General features: G+C 45.5%; 1 protein-coding gene across 1 annotated transcript in view; it reads right to left on the bottom strand.

Annotated features, from left to right (window-relative positions):
* Positions 1-4,796: 4,796 nt before the first annotated feature.
* LOC144508457 (tumor necrosis factor receptor superfamily member 5-like) overlaps positions 4,797-21,917 on the bottom strand; it is a 45,542-nt gene continuing 28,421 nt past the window's right edge. The window contains exons 8-9 of the mRNA XM_078236387.1: positions 20,378-20,415; positions 4,797-7,773 (exon numbers count right to left, since the gene is read on the bottom strand). Of these exons, the coding sequence (XP_078092513.1) occupies positions 7,549-7,773; positions 20,378-20,415 (263 nt within the window). The 3' untranslated portion in view covers positions 4,797-7,548. The remainder of the gene's footprint in view (positions 7,774-20,377; positions 20,416-21,917) is intronic.

Here is a 21,917-nt window from a genome sequence, read left to right as displayed (position 1 = left end):
CTGCCGGCTGGACTGGAGAACCCCAACAGCGTGAACAGCCGGCGAATTCCAGTCCATATCTTCAATGTCCCAATAATTTTTCTCCCAGGTATAAAAGGAAAGAATTGCATTTACCTAGCACCTTTCACAGCTTACGGACATCCCAAAGCACTTTACAGCCAACGAAGTACTTTTGAAGTGTAGTCACTGTTATAATGTAGAAAAAGCGACAGCCAATTTGTACACAGCAAGCTCCCACAAATAGCAATGTGATAATGGCCGGATTATGTGTTCATGTAATGTTGATTGAAGAATAAATATTGACCAGGACATTGGAAAGAACTCTCCTATTCTTCTTTGAAACTTTGCCAAGGGGATCTTTTACATCCTCTTGCGAAGAGCAGATGGGGCCTTGATTTAATGTCTCAGCCGAAATCAGTACCTCCAACAATGCAGCATTCCTTCAGTAGAGCACTGGAGTGTCAGCTTTGCTTTTGTGCTAAAGTCCTGGAGAGGGTTGCCCCTAGTGGTGTCCAGGAAATTTATCATTTATTCCTGGAGACTCCGGGACAATCTCAGTTTGGATGCAGCCCATAGGGAATTTTCAGTCAATAATTAATGCATTTTTTTGCAGAAGTGATAGAGGCAATACTAAAAGACAGTTCTATTCGAGTGTAGGGGCAAAGCAATCTGAGGGTTCATGTGGATCGATCTTTAAAGAAAGGTGATATCAACTGCGGAATCCAGGTCCGTCAACCGTTGGTGTTGCCACTAGATGCCAAAGTCTGCACTCACCATCTCTCTCCTCATGGTGAAATCAATAACCGAGGGGAAAATGGGGAGAATATGCAGGACATATCAAGAGAATGGTTAGCAAAGCATATTTGATTCTGGGCTTCATAAACAGAGATACTGAGTACAAAAGCAGGGAAATTATGCCGAACCTTTGTAAAGCTCTGGTTTGGCCATAACTACTGTGCCCTATTCTGATCACCGTACTTTAAGAAGGATGTCTGTGGGTCCTTGAGAGGGTGTGGAGGAGATGTACCAGAATGGTTCCAGGGATGAGGGATCTTAGTGACAAGGATTGACTGAAGCATCTGTGTGTTTGTTCTCCTTGGAGCAAATGAGACAGAGGGAAGATCTAATAGATTTAATATGGTTTAGATAAGGTAGGGAAAGGTGTTCCCACTGGCTGGTTGATGAACGTGGTCCTCCCTTCAGCTGGAAGGTCCATGATATCTTGTTGACCTCTCATTGTGCGATGATCAGCTCACAGTTCCAGCAACTGTGGCACAAAAATCATTGGAAAAATGAAATTAAAAGTTAGAATAATAAATCGCACTAATGGTGAGACATCTCAATTCTCAAATTACTCACATTCTGGGCTGAATTTTTTGGGGAAGGAAATTGCTGCCCCCCACCATCTCCCCAAACCACCACCCCACCCTTCTCTTTCCAGAAGAGATGTTAGTCAGAAATCAACTTTTAAAAATATTTTTCCTCCACTTTTAAAGTTACAAAGCCAAAGCTCAGAGTGGACTGGGCTAAATGAGGCTGCCCTGCAGCAACATTACACTGAGAGTGGTCCTGAGAACTTGCGTGGAAATTAGGCCCCTCAATGAAAGGAAGTCCTGCCCTCGAAAGCTGCCAGCTAGTCCGATTGGCTGATAGCTATTGCAGTCCCAGCAGCACCAGAGGAGAGTAGTGGACGCTGCTGGGACTGCAAGTAGTTCCACCAAGATCAAAGGTGGATGTTGGCAAGTTAAGTCTGGGGTTTCTGGGGCAGTGATTGAATACCCTAGGGAGAGAGGGCTGTGGACGGTGGATTTTGGAGTCCAGGCAACGAGGCACAAAGGTGGGGGGTTACAATCTTAAAGGGGCTGTACCCCCAATGCACCCCACCCCTTCACTTCTCTTCCTTTCAATAACTTTGGTGATACCTACCCAACCTATTTTCCATGCTGCCCTGCTTGCCAGGGGAGGGAGAAGCTGTGAAACTACCCCGCCCCCCTGTGTCCCAAAATGTTATTTCCAAGCGTACAACCCCCAATTATGCAAGATTCATCCCCACCTCCCCCACCCAACACTGATTGTTTCCATTTGAGTGCACAACAGGAGGGCCTGCAGCTGTTATAGAAAGCAGGTGAGGGAGAAACAAGAGTATAAACAATTGTTTCATGTACATTTCTAAAATTAGAGGATGAGTAAGTGCTGGAAAGTACAGAAGCAGTCAGCTTTTTCCTGCAAGGTCATCACAATATGGGGAGAGATCCCACAGGAAGACAGATAGGTTTGCCTGAACTCACTGTTCTAAATGTATTTTCTGAAATTTTGGAAAGCTCCTGTTTTATGGATTGCACGAGGCCCACTCTCCCATCCCTCAAAAAACATGTGCTACAATTAACACCATTCAACCCCATAGATGCTGATTTATGGTAGTCCACCGTAACTTAACCCCTAAAATGCTGATCTATTCCCTGCCGCTGTTCCAACCTACTTTCTATTTAACCCCTAAAATGCTGTATCAAGGGAATCAAGGGTTATGGGGATAAAGGAGCAAAGGAAGTTAAGGGTTATTAAATCAGATCAGTCACGATCACTTTGAATGGCAGAGCAGACTCAATGGGTCAAATGGCCTACTTCTAGTGTACAAAATTTTGATCGTAGTGGGTCGGATCTCAAACAATGGCGAGACAGAGTACAGGAATGAGATAGAGAATCTGATGAACTGGTGTGTCAACAATAATCTCTCCCTCAGTGTCAACAAAACGAAGGAGATTGTCATCGACTTCAGGAAGCATAAAGGAGAACATGTCCCTGTCTACATCAATGGGGATAAAGTAGAAAAGGTCAAGAGCTTCAGGTTTTTAGGTGTTCAGATCACCAACAACCTGTCCTGGTCCTCCCATGCCGACACTATAGTTAAGAAAGCCCACCAATGCCTCTATTTTCTCAGAAGACTAAGGAAATTTGGCATGTTAGCTATGACTCTCACCAACTTTTACAGATGCTCCATGGAAAGCATTCTTTCTGGTTGCATCACAGCTTGGTATGGATCCTGCTCTGCCCAAAACTGCAAGAAACTACAAAAGGTCGTGAATGTAGCCCAATCCATCACGCAAATCAGCCTCCCATCCATTGACTCTGTCTACACTTCCCGCTGCCTCGGCAAAGTAGCCAGCATAATTAAGGACCCCACACACCCCGGACATTCTCTCTTCCACCTTCTTCCTTCGGGAAAAAGATACAAAAGTCTGAGGTCACGTACCAACCGACTCAACAGCTTCTTCCCTGCTGCCGTCAGATTTTTGAATGGACCTACCTTGCATTAAGTTGATCTTTCTCTACACCCTAGCTATGACTGTAACACTACATTCTGCATTCTCTTGTTTCCTTCTCTATGAACAGTATGTTTTGTCTGTATAGCGCGCAAGAAACAATACTTTTCACTGTATGTTAATACATGTGACAATAATAAATCAAATCAAATCAAAAAATCAAATCAAATTCTGCTCCTACGTCTTTTGGTCTATTCCCTTCCATTGCTGTTTAATCCCTAAGATTCTGATCAATTTCACTCTCATGTTATCCAACCCACTGAAATATTAGAGAAGATCTTGTACTTGGGCTGTTTTTACTGATGATTTAGGCTCCTTGCTGAAGGGTAGTTCAAAAGGCACAAGTCACATACAGGTACCCATTATAGATGAGAGAGGCTACCTATCGTGTGGAAGAAATTCAACCACAATGTGCATCACAGCTAATCCCAAACTTATCCCTCAGCACAAATAGTAGCTATCAGAAAGAGGAAGTCTGGTAAACTCTCTGCCCCCAAATCTTCAGGCAAACTCTGAAATCTGTTGTGCCGTCCCAGCTGAGAAAAGCAAACGCAGCTCAGAATGGGGATTGACATTAGGAGCTTCCTCACGTTACTCAACCAGTCCTAAATAACCTCACAGATCAAGGGCAATTAGGGATGGGCAATAAATGCTGGGAAGGAGGTCTTGTGGTGCAGTGGGTAGCATCCCTGCCTCTGAGCCAGAAGCTCTGGTTTCAAGTCCCACTCCAGGGCTTGATGGCCAAATAAGGTGCGTTCATATTGCGGTGAAACAGGTTGAGTGTCAATCTGCAAATCCTTCCAAACGTGCCAATGGCTAGTGGTAAGAGTAGGAGAGACTCCTGGCCAGCCATGCTTGATCTGGCATGGCACCCCTCAAGTTATTGTAGTTGAGGACTGCCACTCCTCATCAAGTGTGGCTGGAATAAATGTTGGCCTAGTCAGTGACTGTTAGGGGCTATTACGATGGTTTTTTTGTTGTATTTAAAAACCATAGTTCCCCTCAAGTAGCCAAACAAAGTAACAGAGTGGTTTCAAGATGATTTTAATAAACTATAGCTAGCTACAGGACTCTGAATGTCTATTCAGAGCATTGAGTGAAACATTCAGAAATACATATAAAGACTCAACTTTGATTACAAGTAATTAGCATATGGTTACATCATGCATTCATAATCGTATAATGTCCAATTAAAACTTGTGCATGTTATATCATCAAGAAATGATAGCTATATCTCTGACCGATGGTATCTCAACCTCCCTTTCCATTGTTCCTTGTTCTAATGAGCAGACGCGAAATGCAGCTGCACATCATTCGATTAGATAGTCCTTGAGCCTTACCTGAGCTTACTTTAATCAAAACCTGTCATTTGCAAATAGCTTTCCCTGTGTGACTGAGGTTCAGCTTGTAGCTTATGTGATTTTTAACCCTTTCAGTGACACTCGCATCCCATGAATGAATAATTTAAAAAAAAGATTGATTGGATGACCTTCCTCTTTGACAGATCCAAATAACTACTAATATCCTAATAACTATTAATAAAGGGTGCCTCAGAAACTGTACAATTGCAATAGCTATCACTGATTTCTAAAAGAAACCACACCTTCTGGTTTTACTGGTAATCAATACAAACCAGGAAGTTCCCAGCTTTAATCCATGGTCATGTATAGCCAAACCTGCAGCTATAATAGGAGGTAATTACTGTAAAAGGCATTAAGAGTGATTTCAGGGAACTCAGTAAGCCCAATTGTTTCTAGGCCTCACCCCAAATGTTTTATTCCCCTAACATCGCCATGGTGATGAACATTGGAACAGCTCTCTGGGAAATAAGTCACTTATCAGCTGGGCCGTAAACTCAAAAACTCCCTCTTCGAACCTGGGTAATTGGAGTAGGGTTTGTCTGAAGGAGATAGTTCTCTGGAAGATCAGATCCAACCTTCATGTCATGAGGAAATGCAGGGAGGTCCAGGCTAAAATCACGACATATGGCTGACAAGGCTCATCATCTAATTCCTGCTCCTGCTGTAACTACTCATATTGCACAAAGCACCTCTCCAAATTGAAAGATGAGGAGCAATCTAAGCACGATTGTTATTCGAGGTTAAATACACTGTTGCATTACTTTTTACGCAAGTGGCAGGGTGATGCAAGTCATTTGCAATCTGTGCTGAGTTAAGCTCACAGTCTCAATGCACTGTCTGTATCAGCCCTCTGGTGAAAAAGTTCTCAATATCTGCAACAGTATCTGGTCACCAAACTGGAAAACACCCCATCAATCTTCATCCTGATTAATCGGTTCCCTCCCCATCACCATTGTACTTGTGGATCTACATTGACTCCCTGTCCCCAAATGCTTCATTTTAAAAATTCTTATACTCCTGTACAAATCCTTCTTTGAGCTCACCCCTCGCTATCTCTGTAAGCTTTCCAGGCCCTCAACCCTCCCAATATAGAGCATTCCTCTAATTCTGGCCTCTTGTGCATCCATATCCTTCAAACACGCGCATACACACGCAGCCCCCCATTCCCCCCGCACCGCGCCCCCACCCCCCACCCCTTTGACAGCCATGCCTTCAGGGGGCAGGGAATTCATATGGTGTTCGTGGAAGTGGAAATGACTAGGGTTGGGAAGCATTTTCCGATCAGGGCCAGTGTGATCTCCTGGACTCGTTTCGATCGCCTCAGGGGGTCGGAGAGGAATTTCCCAGATTTTTTTCCCCCATATTGGCCCTGGGGTTTTCACTCTGGGTTTTCGCCTCTCCCTGGAGATCACATGGTCTGGAATGGGGGGGTGGGGGTGAGTTAATAGGTTGTGATGAACAAAGCATCGTAGCTGTGAGGGACAGCTCGGTGGATAGGATATTGGAATGTAGATAGACTGGAAAATTGGACGGGGATCCTGGATTCAGGATTCAATCCTGGACCGGGGAGCGGCGCGGGCTTGGAGGGCCGAAGGGCCTGTTCCTGTGCTGTATTGTTCTTTGTTCTTATCTGAGTCCCAAACTCAGGAATTTAAAAAAAACTTTATTCCATCCTAAAAGCAAATTCAAAATAAAATTGAATCCAATTCATTGTCCCCACAAGAAAAACAAGCAAGATCCAAGCTGACAAGGTGAGACATTGCACCCCAACTTGGGCTTGATCTGACACTTCACCTTAGCCAAAAGACAGAGATAGCTTTGAAAGGTTGTGTCAGGGGTGCCTCAGTTAAGCCTCATCGGCTACCCTGTTTGTTGACTCTACCTGCCAGGTAAACTCAGGAATTCACTCTCCCAGCTGGCTCGCATCTCCTCCTCCTGCCTTTCCTTAAGGAACTTCTTCAAAACTTGATCGACCTGTCCTAACATCTCTTCCTTTCACTTGATGTTATTGTCTGATAACTCTCCTGTGAATCAACTCAGTTGTTGTTGTAAACAGAGAGCTAAATATTTTTTTCCACCCAGCTTTCTCTCTCCATGCCAAGAATAGCTAAAAATCCAATCAATCCAAGATTACCAAGGTGTTGCCCTAAAAATATGACCTCTTCAGAGCCCACTCAGTGAGCAGTCTTTTATCGACATACATTAAGTTGTCCTTCCAAATTCCGCGTTTAATGTTTATTCATTGAGGAGTTTAAGTCTCTTAATCCCATTCCACCCTTGCTTCTCATCAGTGCTCAAGCATTTTTAAATTTAATCTTGGATGTATATGCGACTGGCAAGGCTGGCATTTATTGTCCATCCAAGTTGGCCTGATGGCTCTGTTACTATTGAATTTTCTGTGGTGTGTTAACTGATCAAGGCTAATTGGACCATCCCTTTTGCCACCCAACTGAGATCAGGCAATTTAACACAGCCACAATCCAAACTGGAAACCTTCCTCACCTCTACGCCAGTTAGTTTTAATTTGTGAATAATTTTAAAGTAAACTGACTAATCAGGCCTTTCAATGTTAAAAGTTATTCTGTTTTCTCATGACCATTGGTAATGGGAATGCGACATTCTTACAATCCATAGTCCTGGAATAAATAGATGCCGGGTCCAGATGTAGGGATGCCGGGTCCAGATGTAGGGATGCCACATCAACCAAGGTGGCGATGAGCCATAAAACAATCAAAATAATTAAAATACAGAAAACTTCAGTATTCAGTAACTTAAGCCAAGGCTTGGGTCCAATGTTCTGCAGACATTCCCAACAACTTGTCCATCAGCAAGTAACATAGCGTCATCCTTTGGGGAGTGTGTGCTTGCTAGCTCTTTGATAGAGGTGCCTGCTCTTGCTCTTGCTCTGGGAGATGGTACTCCTTTCCCTCTTCTTGTTGAGCTATGATCAAGTTCTGTTGCTGCTCCAAGGACTCTGGAACTGGGACTGAAGTTTCATCGCTTGCCTGCTCTCCAGTAGGCCAGTTGTCTTCCGGCAAGGTTACAGCGACAGCATTAGCCTTTCCAGCAGCAGGGCATTCTGGTCGCTTGAACTGTAGAAACATTAATGTTAGAGCTTAAAGATGGCTCCCAACAATAACGCATTCCAAATGTGTAGCAAGAAAGCAGAAACAGCTGCCCAGCGGATCCTTAAAACCCATTTCTTTGACCAAGCTTTGGGTCACCTGTCATAATATCTCATGTGACTTAGTGTCAAATTTGATCTGATTGCACTCCTGCATTACCAATAAAAAGTTTATTAAATTGTTATGTTTTGGGACTGTCTATAATTTTGGGGATCATCTGACCTATTTTGAATTCCGCGCAGCAACAACCTTGAGTGGCCCAAGTTGTCTTGTTAGGAAGGAGGTGTGAGATATTGTAAAATGTGATCTGAACAGCTCTGCTGACAGTGGATAGCCTGTTAGTCATCGAGTCTCACAGGGAGGCGCTGGAAATGTCATAGAGTTATAGGGGTTTACAGCATGGAAACAGGTCCAACTTGTTCATGCTGCCCATTTTTACCATTAAGCTAGTCCCAATTGCCTATGTTTGGCCCATATCCCTCTATACCCATCTTACCGATGTAACTGTCTAAATGCTTTTTAAAAGACAAAATTGTACTTGTTTCTACTACTACCTCTGGCAACACATCCCAGACACTCACCACCCTCTGAATGAAAAAAATTGCCCCTCTGGACACTTTTGTATTTCTCCCCTCACCTTCGACTGTCAGGTTTTATATTTTGAAATGTCTATTTCATACCAAGATAGAATGCAGTTGGGTATCTAGAAGATAGCTAAATTCTCATTTCTATCTTGATACAAAGCCCATGTTATTCACATTGCCATAGAGATGCACCTTGAGAGGGGAACAGACCACCGCAAGTCATTGTAGTATTGGCTTACAGGTTTCTTAAGATATCACTGAACTACATAGGTAGGTCTGTCTCTAAAAATCTGAGAGAGAGGACAAGAGAGAGAGAGCCAGCCAGTCCCTCTTATTTATCATGTAGAATGCAGGTGAGGGATCACGATTGGACTGAAGAGACAAAGTTTGTGAGGATCTAAACAAAACTGAAAGATTTGCCAAACTTTGGCTAAAGGGTGGAATTTCCTTGGTAGCCCTCAATGTGAAAGTCAGTTTGGGCATTAGAAGTTATCTGGCTAGAAAACTCTATAGTTTAGAGTATAGGTTAATGGCTGAATAATGTTTAAACAATGTTGCTTTTAGTTCATTAATTGTGGTAAAAGTCTTAAAACTTGAAATCCTTGTTGTATGATCCCTTCAGTCAGTCGCTGGAAAATGCAAGTATATTTTTAAAGTTATCCGTCTCTACGAGAATTGTGACGCTGGTGAAGTGCGTGAGACGTTTTCCAGTGCTAAAGGCACCAGATAAATTGAAGATACTGTTCTTGCTACGTAAGGGTGGCAGGTCCACAGGGAGGAGATGCATTTCTCCTCTTCTCAGCCATAACTTTCACAAAGAAAAATCAGCAAAACTACCACAGAAACTAATAGCAAACTGGTGGTATAGTGGTTGTGTTACTGAGCCAGTCACCCAGAAATCTGGACTAATAATGCAGAGCATAGAATCCTACAGTGCAGAAGGAGACCATTCATCCCATCGAGTCTGCATCAACCACGATCCCACCCAGGCCCTAATCCCATAACCCTATGCATTTCATAGAATCATAGAAACCCTACAGTGCAGAAAGAGGCCATTTGGCCCATCGAGTCTGCATCAACCACAATCCCACCCAGGCCCTACCCCCATATCCCTACATATTTACCCACTAACCCCTCTAACCTACACATCTCAGGACACTAAGGGGCAATTTTAGCATGGCCAATCAACCTAACCTGCACATCTTTGGACTGTGGGAGGAAACCGGAGCACCCAGAGGAAACCCACGCAGACACGAGGAGAATATGCAAACTCCACACAGACAGTGACTCAAGCTGGGAATCGAACCCAGGTCCCTGGAGCTGTGAAGCAGCAGTGCTAACCACTGTGCTACCGTGCCGCCCTAGCTAGTCCCCCTGACACTAAGAGGAAATTTAACACGGACAATCCACCTAACCCGCACATCGTTGGACTGTGGGAGGAGACCCATGCAGACACGGGGAGAACGTGCAAACTCTACACAGACAGTCACCCAAGGTGGGAATCGAACCCGGGTTTCTAATGTTGTGAGGCAACCACTGTGCCGCCCCAAATGTGTGTGTGTTTGAATTCCACCATTACAGTTTAGGTATCTAAATCCAGTTTTTTTTAAAATCTGAAAATAAAAAAACAGGTGTCAGGGGAAGTGTCTATGAGACTGGCAGACAAATGGATTGTATGCTGTCCCTTAAGGAATGAAACCTGGCATCCTTACCCTGCCAGGCCTTTATGTGATTTTAATTCCAAATCAGTCTGTTAACTGCCCTAAAAAATGACCTAGCAAGTCAAACAACTACCAGGAGTACACCTTTTTCAGGGAAACTGGGATGAGTAGAAATGTCAGCCTTGCCAGCAACAACCACACCCTGAGAATGAATCTGTCTTGAATGACTGCTTTGTTTCTGCCAAGTATCCACAGAACTTAGTTGAAGATTGGGGAACCCACTGAAATCTCAGCTGATAATGTCAATGTGAGGGATTAATACCTCATCTCGTATATTTTCTTCAAATGAAGCATATAGAGATATGTTCGTTGCTATTTTTAAAAATTAAAACTGAACAAAGACCCAAAAATTGATGAGCGTATGTCAGTCCATGACCCTTGAACAAAAGGAGCTACCTGGTGGTATCAGAGTGACTCACAACTCGTTACCTATGAAGAGATACTAATGACATATTGTGGGCTTCACCGTCCAAATTCAAAGAGAGTTATACAAAGGTCATCTGCATTTCATAGCCTAGGCTGACCAACCAGAGTCTGTTCATCTGCTAAAACAAAGGGCCCTACAAAGTTCCTTCCAATGGTTGAGCCATTCAGGGATCCAGGTGAAGGGTACACTCATTGTCAAAGATAATATGAAGACACGGGCCTCTGGTTTGTGAAACGAGGAATATTGCCTTGTGGAACTGCAATCTATGATCTGCGCTGAATTGTGCAAATTAATTGAGATGTAAATGTGGGGGTTATGATCAGTAAGTTTGCAGATGACATGAAAATTGGCAGTGTGGTAAATAGTGAGGAGGAAAGCCTTAGATTACAGGGCGATATAGAGGAGCTATTCAGATAGGTAGAACAGTCTGCCATTGTGCCATCTAACTAGCAGCATCACAGACTAGGAGCCACCTGCCCCTGCACTGCATCTGCTGGAAATTCTGTACCACCACTTACAAGACTGAATGATCTTTGTGCGTCTATCTCAACGTGTGGAGTCAACACACACCGGGAAAGCAAATTATCCAGCATTGGTTTTAAGCCCGTCAACCTTGGTGAAGGTCTACCTCACTGGACTGTGATTCTGGATTCTGGAACAATATTTCTTTCTGTGTTGACTCTGCACAGTAAATCTTTCGTTTCTCTATCCTTCTCTTTGCTGTACAAATGCAAAGGAGGTAACATTGCTACCCTCCTCCAGCATTTTCATGGGTGCAAATAAACTAACCCTTTGAATTCACTCTTTCTCGAGTTTGCCATTAGATCACACCTAAAACAGAGGGGTTGGGAAGTACACTATCGCTTACAACTAGGGAAGCTAATTAAAAACAACTTTCTGTTTAAGGATGGGTGGTGAGATGGGCAATTCAATTCCATCAAGTTAAGTTTTATAATCTGGAAAAATAATGCAAATGTCAATTATTGTCACAATATGTTATTTAGTCACACTATAACCTTTTCAATAATTACCTCTCTGCTCCAACACTAAGTTCTCTCTTCCTCTCTTCTCACTGGAAACTAGCCAGTGAGTACTGACTATTTGATTCACCCACTCTGCAGCTCAGGAAGAGCTGAGTGGGGTCCTTGTCTACAAACGTGCCCAGCAGGAAAGTGGGATAGGAATTAGAAGCAGGACAGCAGGCCAGAGGGCTTGTTCCCCTTTGCCCAGGAAAAAGGAGGAAAGGCAGACACCACTTCTTCCTACTCGAGTGTGGCCAACTCGGCACAGTGGTTAACACTGCTGCCTTACAGCGCCAGGGATCCAGGTTCAATTCCGGCCTTGGGTGACTGTGTGGAGTCTGCACTTTCTCCCTATGTCTGTGTGGGTTTCCTTCAGGTGCTCCGGTTTCCTCCCACTGTCCAAAGATGTGCAGGTTAGGTGTTTTGTTCATGGTAAATTTTCCCTTAGTGTCCCAAGAGGTGTAGGTTAGGGGAATTAGTGGGACAAATACGTGGGGTTACATGGACAGAGCCGAATGGCATCCTTCTGCACTGTAGGGATTCTATGGGATGCTATGAGAGGAGAAACTGGTTCTATTTAAATCAATCCCCCTCCTGTCTGTAACATTTAATATCGCTCAGTTCCATCAAGTGAAGTTTTATAATCTGGAAAAATAAAGCAAATGTAACTACCAATTATAGTCACAATATGTTATTTAGTCACACTATAACCTTTTCAATAATTACCTCTCTGCTCCAACACTAAATTCTCTCTTCCCCTCTTCACACTGGAAACTAGCCAGTGAGTACTGGCTATTTGATTCACCCACTCTGCAGCTCAGGAATGAGCTGAGTGGGGTCCTTGTCTCCAAACATGCCCATTCCAGCAGGAAAGTGGGATAGGAATTAGGAGCAGGGCAGCAGGCCAGAGGGTTTGTTCCCCTTTGCCCAGGAAAAGGGAAGAAAGTCAGACACCATTCCTTCCTACCCGAGTGCGGCCAATTCAGCACAAGCCGAGAATCAAACCAAGAGACTTTTTTTTATTTTTAAAAAATTGTTTGATTGGTTAGTTTTTAAGAGGAAACATTCATCCACTGACGTATTTGAATCTGAAAACAGATTCTAATAGACTCCTTTGCACATGACTCAAATGCTCGTGTCATTCATTAATCATCAGCAGTTGCGTAATAAGTTGCTTCATAGCAACCACCCATTCATTGTAACCATTACTATCACCCACAAAGGGCCTTAACAAGCTGATTCTGACAAACTGAATATCCCTCCTGAGTTACTGAAAATCAAAACAACCTGAAAGATAAGTTAACAAACCATATACCAATTCAACTTAAATATTTGGGCCAAGTGGATAATATTCATAATGACTATAAAATTAATGTTATCTTGCATCATATAGACCAGGGATCCTCATGTTTCAATCTATGATCTGCGCTGAATTGTGCAAATTAATTGAGATGTAAATGTGGGGGTTATGATCAGTAAGTTTGCAGATGACATGAAAATTGGCAGTGTGGTAAATAGTGAGGAGGAAAGCCTTAGATTACAGGGCGATATAGAGGAGCTGTTCAGATAGGTAAAACAGTGGCAAATGGAATTTAACCCTGAAAAGTGTGAGGTAATGCATTTTTGGAGGACTAACAGGCAAGGGAATACACAATGCATGTCAGGACGCTAGGAGGTACAAAGGATCAGAGGGACCTTTGGGTGCATGTCCAAAGATCCCTGAAGGCAGCAGGACAGGTAGATAAGGTGGTTAAGATGGCATATGGGATACTTGTCTTTATTAGCCAAGGCATAGAATATAAGTAAGTTTAACAACACCAGGTTAAAGTCCAACAGGTTTATTTGGTAGCAAAAGCCACACAAGCTTTCGAAGCTGCAAGCCCCTTCTTCAGGTGAGTGGGAATTCTGTTCACAAACAGAGCATATAAAGACAAAACTCAATTTACATGAATAATGGTTGGAATGCGAATACTTACAACTAATCAAGTCTTTAAGAAACAAAACAGCATGAGTGGAGAGAGCATCAAGACAGGCTAAAAAGATGTGTATTGTCTCCAGACAAGACAGCCAGTGAAACTCTGTGGGAGTTACAAATAGTGGGACATGAACCCAATATCCCGGTTGAGGCCGTCCGCGTGTGTGCGGAACTTGGCTATCAGTTTCTGCTCAGCGACTCTGCGCCGTCGTGTGTCGCGAATGCCGCCTTGGAGAACGCTTACCCGAATATCAGAGGCCAAATGCCCGTGACCGCTGAAGTGCTCCCCAACAGGAAGAGAACAGTCTTGCCTGGTGATTGTCGAGCGGTGTTCATTCATCCGTTGTCGCAGCGTCTGCATAGTTTCCCCAATGTACCATGCCTCGGGACATCCTTTCCTGCAGCGTATCAGGTAGACAACGTTGGCCGAGTTGCAAGAGTATGTACCGTGTACCTGGTGGATGGTGTTCTCACGTGAGATGATGGCATCTGTGTCGATGATCCGGCACGTCTTGCAGAGGTTGCTGTGGCAGGGTTGTGTGGTGGCGGGGTCACTGTTCTCCTGAAGGCTGGGTAGTTTGCTGCGGACAATGGTCTGTTTGAGGTTGTGCGGTTGTTTGAAGGCAAGAAGTGGGGGTGTGGGGATGGCCTTGGCGAGATGTTCCTCTTCATCAATGACATGTTGAAGGCTCCGGAGGAGATGCCGTAGCTTCTCCGTTCCAGGGAAGTACTGGACAACGAAGGGTACTCTGTCCACTGTGTCCCGTGTTTGTCTTCTGAGGAGGTCGGTGCGGTTTTTCGCTGTGGCGCGTTGGAACTGTTGATCAATGAGTCGAGCGCCATATCCTGTTCTTATGAGGGCATCTTTCAGCGTCTGGAGGTGTCTGTTGCGATCCTCCTCATCTGAGCAGATCCTGTGTATACGGAGGGCTTGTCCGTAGGGGATGGCTTCTTTAACGTGTTTAGGGTGGAAGCTGGAGAAGTGGAGCATCGTGAGGTTATCCGTGGGCTTGCGGTACAGTGAGGTGCTGAGGTGACCGTCCTTAATGGAGATGCGTGTGTCCAAGAATGCAACCGATTCCGGAGAGTAGTCTATGGTGAGTCTGATGGTGGGATGGAACTTGTTGATGTCATCATAGAGTTGTTTCAGTGATTGTTCACCATGAGTCCAAAGGAAGAAAATGTCATCGATGTATCTAGTGTATAGCATCGGTTGAAGGTCCCGTGCTGTGAAGAAGTCTTGTTCGAACCTGTGCATGAAGATGTTGGCATATTGAGGTGCGAATTTGGTCCCCATGGCTGTTCCGTGTGTCTGGATGAAGAACTGGTTGTTGAAGGTGAAGATATTGTGGTCCAGGATGAAGCGGATGAGATGTAAAATTGCATCTGGAAACTGGCAGTTGTCAGCGTTGAGTACTGAGGCCGTTGCAGCAATGCCATCATCATGGGGGATGCTGGTGTAGAGTGCCGAGACATCCATTGTGACGAGGAGAGCTCCTGGTTCAACTGCTCCACTCACCTGAAGAAGGGGCTTGCAGCTCCGAAAGCTTGTGTGGCTTTTGCTACCAAATAAACCTGTTGGACTTTAACCTGGTGTTGTTAAACTTCTTACTGTGTTTACCCCAATCCAACGCCAGCATCTCCACATCATAGAATATAAGTCCAGGGAGGTTATGATGGAGCTATAAATCCCTCATTAGGCCACAGCTAGAACATTGTATGCAACTTTACTCGCCACACTATAGGAAGGATCTGATTGCATTAGGGAGGTTGCAGAGGAGATTCACCAGGATGTTGCCTGGGCTGGAGTGTTTCAGCTATGAAGATAGGCTGGGGTTGTTTTCCTTACAACAGAGAAGGCTGAAGGACCTAATCCAGGTGTACAAAATTATGAGGGTTATAGATAGGATAGATAGGAAGGAACCTTTCCCCTTTGTAGAGGGGTCAGTAACCAGGGGTCATAGATTTAAGGTCAGGGGCAGGGGATTTAGAGGGTTTTTGAGGAAAAACGTTTCCACCCAGAGGATGGTAGGAATCTGGAACTCACTGCCTAAAAGGGTGGTACAGGCGGGAACCCTCACAACATTTAAGAAGCATTTAGATGAGCACCTGAAACATCTTAGCACACAAGGCTACAGACCAAGTGCTGGAAAATGGGATTAGAATAAATGGGTGCTTGATGGCTGTTGCAGACACAATGGGTTGAAGGGCCTCTTTCTGTGCTATAAAACTCTATGACACCATAGCCGGAATTTTACCGTCCCGCCCGCCACGGGAATTGGAGCGGGCGAGCGGTGGACCATGAAAAGGTCGGTTAACCTCGGATAGGATTTTACAGTTTTGGGACAAGCAAGGCCGTAAAACCCCGCCCCATGACTCTATGAATTACTTATCTCAGGTGAGTAGTGGTTATGTGCCATGATTGGTTCCAGTATTCCTGTGCTACAAAAGGGCAGAAATGAAAGACCTCCAGCATCCAGCCACTATTCTATTATCTTCTGGTGGAGAGTGCACATCTCTAGTATGATGTGACTAAGCTGTTCAGAACCCCAGCTCATACTGCAGCCTGGATAACAGGATCAGAGCTGTTTTGAATGGGTTCATGCTGATTCGGAAACCTGCCAACACTGTCACACATGAAGAGTGACCAATTGGGTGAAAGGCTACTTTGCCAGTTAATTTTTAATCCCTCTATCCTCTGTCGCTCTTGGCACCTGCCTGGATTGCCTCTGCACTAATCCAATCCTTGCTTATAGCTCAGCCTGCAACTACCATATCATGACCTGTACCTGGCACAATGGGTAGGGTTTACCGCACAACCACCACATGTTTCCTGACAGCAGGAGGTGGCCCACTATTGGCCGGTGGCCTTGGCAGGACAGGAAGACCCTGCTGGTATGAATGGCGGGAAAGTTCCAGCCAATTTAACAGAATCACAATGTAGAAGGAGGCCATTCAGCCCATTGTGTCTCCGAATGAGCATCATGACTTAGTGCCATCCCCTGACTTTTCCCCATACACCCTCGCATTGGTTCTATCCAAATAATCATCCAGCACCTCTTGAATGTCTTGGTTGAACCTGGCTCCACCACACTTTTAGGCAATGCATTCCAGCCCAGAACCACTTGCTGTGTGAAAAGGTTAGTTAGTTGTCCAATTGTCCACTGCCATTCAAAGTTGCATTGAGCAGGATCTGAAAGGTTGATTGTGTGATGGCTCAGCTCTGTCTATAGCAAGCATCTTCCACTGTTTTGTATTCACATATTCCTGTGTTGTAGCCTGACCAAATTCGTGATGCAGAGCACTGTCAACTGCATGGATTCAATTTCTGTACCATCTGAGGTTATTCATGAAGGCCCCACTTTCTCAACCTTGCCCCTCGCCTGAGGTGTGGTGATCCTCAGGTTAAGTCACCACCAGTCAGCTCTCCCCCTCAAAGGAGAGAGCAGCCTATGGTCATCTGGAACTATGGTTACTTTACTTACTTTAGTGATTGTCACTTGCAAGGCAATATTTTGTGCCCATCCCTAATTGCCCTTGAACTGAGTGACTTACTTGACCATTTCAGAGGACAGTTAAGTTGTGGGTCTGAAGTCACAGGTAGACCAATCCAGGTTGGAAAGCAGATTTCTTTCCCTAAAGGACATTAGTGAACCTGATGGTTTTTTACAACTATTGACTAAATACTTGATGGTAACTATTGCTGAGACAAGTTTTCAATTCCAGATTTTATTAATTGAATTTAAATTCCACCAGCTGCCATGATGGGATTTGAACTCCTGTCTCCACAGCATTAGCCTGGCCTGTGGATTACAAGACCAGTGGCATTGCCACTACACCAAGTCTTTGTTTTGTGTGTATAATCATTTGTCTTTATGTCACAACTTTAGCATAGTAAATAGTCTCAAGGCAATATATTGAGAGTGTTAGCAGACAAAATTGGCTTTGAGTCAAATTATGAGATATTGGAACAGGTTGGTCAAAGAGAAAGGTTTTGAAGAAAGAGAAGGAAGTGGACACATAAAGAATCTTAGAGAGGAAATTCCAGAGTCCAGGACCGAGGCAATCAAAAGCAGGCCGCAGTTTTGGAAGTAGGAAAAGTAGAGAAGGCAGAGAGCTGTACGGCTGAAGGACATTACAGAAACAGGAAGAGGAAAGGCCACAGAGTGAGCTGGAAGCAAGTTTGAGAATTTTAAAATTGAGGTAATGACTGGAAGCCAACGTAAGAGCGTGGGCATAATGGGTGATGGACGTAGTGAGCAGAAGGGTTTTGGATGAGACCAAGTTTACCGAGGTGGGAGATCGGCCAGGGGAGCTTTTGGGATAACCATGTCTAAGAGTCACAAAGTAAGGAGTCTAACAACACCAGGTTAATGTCCAACAGGTTTATTTGGTAGCAAACGCCACTAGCTTTCGGAGCTCTGCTCCTTCGTCAGGTGAGTGGGAGATCTGCTAACAAACAGCAAACAGGGCATATAAAGACACAAACTCAATTTACAGAATAATGAATAATGATTGGAATGCGAGTCTTTACAGCTAATCAAGTCTTAAAGGTACAGACAATGTGAGTGGACAGAGCATAAGCACAGGTTAAAGAGATGTGTATTGTCTCCAGACAGGACAGCCAGTGAGATTTTGCAAGTCCAGGCAAGTTGTGGGGGTTACAGATAGTGTGACATGAACCCAAGATCCCGGTTGAGGCCGTCCTCATGTGTGCGGAACCTGGCTATCAGTCTCTGCTCAGCGACTCTGCGCTGTCGTGTGTCGTGAAGGCCGCCTTGGAAAACGCTTACCCGAATATCAGAGGCCGAATGCCCGTAACCGCTGAAGTGTTCCCCAACAGGAAGACAACAGTCTTGCCTGGTGATTGTCGAGCAGTGTTCATTCATCCGTTGTCGTAGCGTCTGCATGGTCTCCCCCAATGTACCATGCCTCGGGACATTCTTTCCTGCAGCGTATCAGGTAGACAACGTTGGCCAAGTTGCAAGAGTATGTACCGTGTACCTGGTGGATGGTGTTCTCACGTGAGATGATGGCATCTGTGTCGATGATCCGACACATCTTGCAGCGGTTGCTGTGGCAGGGTTGTGTGGTGTCATGGTCACTGTTCTCCTGAAGGCTGGGTAGTTTGCTGCGGACAATGGTCTGTTTGAGGTTGCGCGGTTGTTTGAAGGCAAGAAGTGGGGGTGTGGGGATGGCCTTGGCGAGAAGTTCCTCTTCATCAATGACATGTTGAAGGCTCCGGAGGAGATGTTGTAGCTTCTCCGCTCCAGGGAAGTACTGGACGACGAAGGGTACTCTGTCCACTGTGTCCCGTGTTTGTCTTCTGAGGAGGTCGGTGCGGTTTTTTGCTGTGGCGCGTCGGAACTGTCGATCGATGAGTCGAGCGCCATATCGTGTTCTTATGAGGGCATCTTTCAGCGTCTGGAGGTGTCTCCATATACACAGGATCTGCTTGGATGAGGAGGATCACGACAGACACCTCCAGACGCTGAAAGATGCCCTCATAAGAATAGGATATGGCGCTTAACTCATCGATCGACAGTTCCAACGCGCCACAGCGAAAAACCGTACCGACCTCCTCAGAAGACAAACACGGGACACAGTGGACAGAGTACCCTTCGTCGTCCAGTACTTCCCCGGAGCGGAGAAGCTACAACATCTCCTCCGGAGCCTTCAACATGTCATTGATGAAGAGGAACTTCTCGCCAAGGCCATCCCCACACCCCCACTTCTTGCCTTCAAACAACCGCACAACCTCAAACAGACCATTGTCCGCAGCAAACCACCCAGCCTTCAGGAGAACAGTGACCACGACACCACACAACCCTGCCACAGCAACCGCTGCAAGACGTGCCGGATAATCGACTCAGATGCCATCATCTCACGTGAGAACACCATCCACCAGGTACACGGTACATACTCTTGCAACTCGGCCAACGTTGTCTACCTGATACGCTGCAGGAAAGGATGTCCCGAGGCATGGTACATTGGGGAGACCATGCAGACGCTACGACAACGGATGAATGAACACCGCTCGACAATCACCAGGCAAGACTGTTCTCTTCCTGTTGGGGAGCACTTCAGCGTTCACGGGCATTCGGCCTCTGATATTCGGGTAAGCGTTCTCCAAGGCGGCCTTCACGACACACGACAGCGCAGAGTCGCTGAGCAGAGACTGATAGCCAGGTTCCGCACACATGAGGACAGCCTCAACTGAGATCTTGGGTTCATGTCACACTATCTGTAACCCCCACAACTTGCCTGGACTTGCAAAATCTAACTGGCTGTCCTGTCTGGAGACAATACACATCTCTTTAACCTGTGCTTAATGCTCTCTCCACTCACATTGTCTGTACCTTTAAGACTTGATTAGCTGTAAAGACTCGCATTCCAATCATTATTCATTATTCTGTAAATTGAGTTTGTGTCTTTATATGCCCTGTTTGCTGTTTGTTAGCAGATCTCCCACTCACCACTCCCGCCACGAAAGCTAGTGGCGTTTGCTACCAAATAAACCTGTTGGACTTTAACCTGGTGTTGTTAAACTTCTTACTGTGTTTACCCCAGTCCAACGCCGGCATCTCCACATTAAGAGTCACAAAGGCATGGATGAGGGCTTCAGTGGCAGATAAGTTGAGACAGATGAGGAGACAAACAGTGTGATGGAGCTAGAAGTAGGTGGTCCTAGTGATGGGGAGAATATGGAGTCAGAAGTTCAGCTCAGGGTCAGGTAGGAAGCCCAAGTTGCAAACAGTGTGTTTCAACCTTAGAGAACAGCCAGCAGAATGGATAGAATCACACTTTTTCATTGGAATACTGATAACTTATATATAACTTACCTGTTTATGTAACCGCCCCAACATTTCTTTTAGGTGATCTACAAAGAAACAGCAGAGTGATTAACCACACTAATTAATTTGAAAGATTAATTGTTATAGTTTTCGATTATGTATAATATATAAACATTGCATGCAACCTGCAATAGTGAAAACGAGATCATAGAAATCATAGAAACCCTACAGTGCAGAAGGAGGCCATTCGGCCCATCGAGTCTGCACCAACCACAATCCCACCCAGGCCCTACCCCCACATATTTACCCACTAATCCCTCTAACCTACGCATCTCAGGACTTGAAGGGGCAATTTTTAACTTGGCCAATCAACCTAACCCGCACATCTTTGGACTGTGGGAGGAAACCGGAGCACCTGGAGGAAACCCACGCAGACACGAGGAGAATGTGCAAACTCCACACAGACAGTGACCCGAGCCGGGAATCGAACCTGGGACCCTGGAGCTGTGAAGCAGCAGTGCTAACCATTGTGCTACCGTGCCGCCCAACCACTGTGCTACCGTGCTGCCCAACCACTGTGCTACCGTACCGCCCAACCACTGTGCTACCGTACCGCCCAACCACTGTGCTACCGTGCCGCCAGAGATGCCAACATGCCAGAGATCTCTCTGGCATGTTGACAATGACCATATGATCGGGAACTCCCAAGGTTTGATTCCTTGTCTGTGCTGATCTCAGAATGAGAGAGGACACACAATTACACTTTAAAAAGGAGGAGCAGGAGTGCCACATCCAATTCCTACCCAGGAATCCCCATTGGAAGTCCACAAGGATCAGTCTCGGCTGAGAGTAGGATCGGGATTGCCTGCCCTGCAGTGGATCCTCCCACAGTTCAAACATTCGTCAGGCTCAAACATGAAGAACAGTGTTTTACAGACACCCATTGATGATGGATTTGCAGGCATGGAGAGGTGTGTGGGCGATTGGAGTCTCCAGGTGTCCTTCCTGCCATCTACCCCTCAACCTATCAGAAATTTCTCATTCCCATTGAGGCCCTTATTATTGGTCATTTAAGGGCCACTTTCCACTGAGGCACAATTTTGAGGCTAGCAGGAGGAGGTCAAGGATGGAGGAGGAAATCTCAGTGGATAAGCCTGCTCAGTACTTGGGTGAGAAAGAGGAGGTTGGGGGCACTTCCATCACAGGCCCTTTTTCTCAACTGGAGGTCCCAGTAAGGTCTGTGCCCATGCCCCTATTTAGGGCTATGACTGTCCCCTCCCCCTCCCTCATGAGCCTTTTCAACATGACCCCTCACTACCCCACAACCCCCCACCCCCTGGCCCCTCACCTCCCCTTCCACAACACCTAAGACCTCCCATCCTGCCCCTCCACAAGACTTAACCTTTGTCTTGGGCTTCCAGCATTGAGAAACTGGGAACTGCCTGTAGTCCTAGCACGTGGCACTGTTGGGACTAAAGGGCTGCCAACCAATCAGATTGGCCAGCAACTATCTGAGCGGGGTTTCTGGTGGGGGAGGGGCGATCCTGCTCAGGGAATAGTAGTCACTTTGATGGATGTAGGCCCAGAA

This window comes from Mustelus asterias, chromosome 20, assembly GCF_964213995.1.
Source record: "Mustelus asterias chromosome 20, sMusAst1.hap1.1, whole genome shotgun sequence".
Lineage (NCBI taxonomy): Eukaryota > Metazoa > Chordata > Chondrichthyes > Carcharhiniformes > Triakidae > Mustelus > Mustelus asterias.
Note: the sequence above shows the minus strand (reverse complement) of the source record. Positions and strands in the feature narration are given on the sequence as shown.